Source organism: Myotis davidii, unplaced genomic scaffold, assembly GCF_000327345.1.
Source record: "Myotis davidii unplaced genomic scaffold, ASM32734v1 scaffold934, whole genome shotgun sequence".
NCBI classification, from domain to species: Eukaryota; Metazoa; Chordata; class Mammalia; order Chiroptera; family Vespertilionidae; genus Myotis; species Myotis davidii.
In genome coordinates this window covers 972,850-976,042 of record NW_006285798.1, presented here as the reverse complement: position 1 = coordinate 976,042, position 3,193 = coordinate 972,850, and the positions used below count along the sequence as shown (strand labels likewise).

The 3,193-nt window shown below is 67.8% G+C and overlaps 1 protein-coding gene across 1 annotated transcript in view; it reads left to right on the top strand.

Annotated features, from left to right (window-relative positions):
- CD19 (CD19 molecule) overlaps positions 1 to 3,193 on the top strand; it is a 9,628-nt gene that overhangs the window by 3,770 nt on the left and 2,665 nt on the right. Inside the window, exon 8 of the mRNA XM_015559502.1 lies at positions 3,061 to 3,166. Within this exon, the coding sequence (XP_015414988.1) occupies positions 3,061 to 3,166 (106 nt within the window). The remainder of the gene's footprint in view (positions 1 to 3,060; positions 3,167 to 3,193) is intronic.

Sequence of the window (3,193 nt, the reverse complement as noted above, 5' to 3'; positions counted from 1 at the left end):
GAGCCCTCTCTCAGGCTGCAGTTTCCCCAGAGCCCTCTCTCGGGCTGCAGTGACCCAGAGCCCTCTCTCAGGCTGCAGTGACCCCGAGCCCTCTCTCAGGCTGCAGTGACCCCGAGCCCTCTCTCAGGCTGCAGTGACCCCAGAGCCCTCTCTAGGACTGCAGTGACCCAGAGCCCTCTCTCAGGCTGCAGTGACCCCAGAGCCCTCTCTCGGGCTGCAGTGACCCAGAGCCCTCTCTCAGGCTGCAGTCACTCAGAACCCTCTCTCAGGCTGCAGTCACCCCGAGCCCTCTCTCAGGCTGCAACGACCCCAGAGCCCTCTCTCAGGCTGCAGTGACCCCGAGCCCTCTCTCAGGCTGCAGTGACCCCAGTGCCCGCTCTCAGGCTGCAGTGACCCAGAGCCCTCTATCAGGCTTGCAGTGACCCAGAGCCCTCTCTCAGGCTGCAGTGACCCCAGTGCCTGCTCTCAGGCTGCAGTGACCCAGAGCCCTCTCTCAGGCTGCAGTGACCCCAGTGCCTGCTCTCAGGCTGCAGTGACACCAGAGCCCTCTCTCAGGCTGCAGTAACCCCAGGGCCCTCTCTCAGGCTGCAGTGACCCAGAACCCTCTCTCAGGCTGCAGTGACCCCAGGGCCCTCTCTCAGGCTGCAGTGACCCCAGGGCCCTCTCTCAGGCTGCAGTGACCCCAGGGCCCTCTCTCAGGCTGCAGTGACCCCAGGGCCCTCTCTCAGGCTGCAGTGACCCCAGGGCCCTCTCTCAGGCTGCAGTGACCCCAGGGCCCTCTCTCAGGCTGCAGTGACCCCAGGGCCCTCTCTCAGGCTGCAGTGACCCCAGGGCCCTCTCTCAGGCTGCAGTGACCCCAGGGCCCTCTCTCAGGCTGCAGTGACCCCAGGGCCCTCTCTCAGGCTGCAGTGACCCCAGGGCCCTCTCTCAGGCTGCAGTGACCCCAGGGCCCTCTCTCAGGCTGCAGTGACCCCAGGGCCCTCTCTCAGGCTGCAGTGACCCCAGGGCCCTCTCTCAGGCTGCAGTGACCCCAGGGCCCTCTCTCAGGCTGCAGTGACCCCAGGGCCCTCTCTCAGGCTGCAGTGACCCCAGGGCCCTCTCTCAGGCTGCAGTGACCCCAGGGCCCTCTCTCAGGCTGCAGTGACCCCAGGGCCCTCTCTCAGGCTGCAGTGACCCCAGGGCCCTCTCTCAGGCTGCAGTGACCCCAGGGCCCTCTCTCAGGCTGCAGTGACCCCGAGCCCTCTCTCAGGCTGCAACGACCCCAGAGCCCTCTCTCAGGCTGCAGTGACCCCAGAGCCCTCTCTCAGGCTGCAGTGACCACAGTGCCCGCTCTCAGGCCACAGTGACCCAGAGCCCTCCCTCACGCTGCAGTGACCCAGAGCCCTCTCTCAGGCTGCAGTGACCCCAGAGCCCGCTCTCAGGCTGCAGTGACCCCAGAGCCCGCTCTCAGGCTGCAGTGACCCCAGAGCCCGCTCTCAGGCTGCAGTGACCCCAGAGCCCGCTCTCAGGCTGCAGTGACCCCAGAGCCCGCTCTCAGGCTGCAGTGACCCCAGAGCCCGCTCTCAGGCTGCAGTGACCCCAGAGCCCGCTCTCAGGCTGCAGTGACCCCAGAGCCCGCTCTCAGGCTGCAGTGACCCCAGAGCCCGCTCTCAGGCTGCAGTGACCCCAGAGCCCGCTCTCAGGCTGCAGTGACCCCAGAGCCCGCTCTCAGGCTGCAGTGACCCCAGAGCCCGCTCTCAGGCTGCAGTGACCCCAGAGCCCGCTCTCAGGCTGCAGTGACCCCAGAGCCCGCTCTCAGGCTGCAGTGACCCCAGAGCCCGCTCTCAGGCTGCAGTGACCCCAGAGCCCGCTCTCAGGCTGCAGTGACCCCAGAGCCCGCTCTCAGGCTGCAGTGACCCCAGAGCCCGCTCTCAGGCTGCAGTGACCCCAGAGCCCGCTCTCAGGCTGCAGTGACCCCAGAGCCCGCTCTCAGGCTGCAGTGACCCCAGAGCCCGCTCTCAGGCTGCAGTGACCCCAGAGCCCGCTCTCAGGCTGCAGTGACCCCAGAGCCCGCTCTCAGGCTGCAGTGACCCCAGAGCCCGCTCTCAGGCTGCAGTGACCCCAGAGCCCGCTCTCAGGCTGCAGTGACCCCAGAGCCCGCTCTCAGGCTGCAGTGACCCCAGAGCCCGCTCTCAGGCTGCAGTGACCCCAGAGCCCGCTCTCAGGCTGCAGTGACCCCAGAGCCCGCTCTCAGGCTGCAGTGACCCCAGAGCCCGCTCTCAGGCTGCAGTGACCCCAGAGCCCGCTCTCAGGCTGCAGTGACCCCAGAGCCCGCTCTCAGGCTGCAGTGACCCCAGAGCCCGCTCTCAGGCTGCAGTGACCCCAGAGCCCGCTCTCAGGCTGCAGTGACCCCAGAGCCCGCTCTCAGGCTGCAGTGACCCCAGAGCCCGCTCTCAGGCTGCAGTGACCCCAGAGCCCGCTCTCAGGCTGCAGTGACCCCAGAGCCCGCTCTCAGGCTGCAGTGACCCCAGAGCCCGCTCTCAGGCTGCAGTGACCCCAGAGCCCGCTCTCAGGCTGCAGTGACCCCAGAGCCCGCTCTCAGGCTGCAGTGACCCCAGAGCCCGCTCTCAGGCTGCAGTGACCCCAGAGCCCGCTCTCAGGCTGCAGTGACCCCAGAGCCCGCTCTCAGGCTGCAGTGACCCCAGAGCCCGCTCTCAGGCTGCAGTGACCCCAGAGCCCGCTCTCAGGCTGCAGTGACCCCAGAGCCCGCTCTCAGGCTGCAGTGACCCCAGAGCCCGCTCTCAGGCTGCAGTGACCCCAGAGCCCGCTCTCAGGCTGCAGTGACCCCAGAGCCCGCTCTCAGGCTGCAGTGACCCCAGAGCCCGCTCTCAGGCTGCAGTGACCCCAGAGCCCGCTCTCAGGCTGCAGTGACCCCAGAGCCCGCTCTGTGGGCTGTCCTGGGACCGAGGAGCTGACTACAAGTGACCACCTTCTAATCTCTGAGGGCCTGGCCTGCATCCTGAGTGTGTCTCCCAGGCCCCTCCAGGCCAGGCCTCCGTGCAACCCCCCTTCCTCCTCCAGGTTCTTCAAAATGACACCTCCCCCGGGCAACGGGGCCCACAGCCAGTACGGGAACGTGCTGTCGCTTTCCACGCCCACGGCTGGCACGGGTAGGAGGCCGGGCCGGGTCTCCAGGGCTAGGGCCCCCCACCCG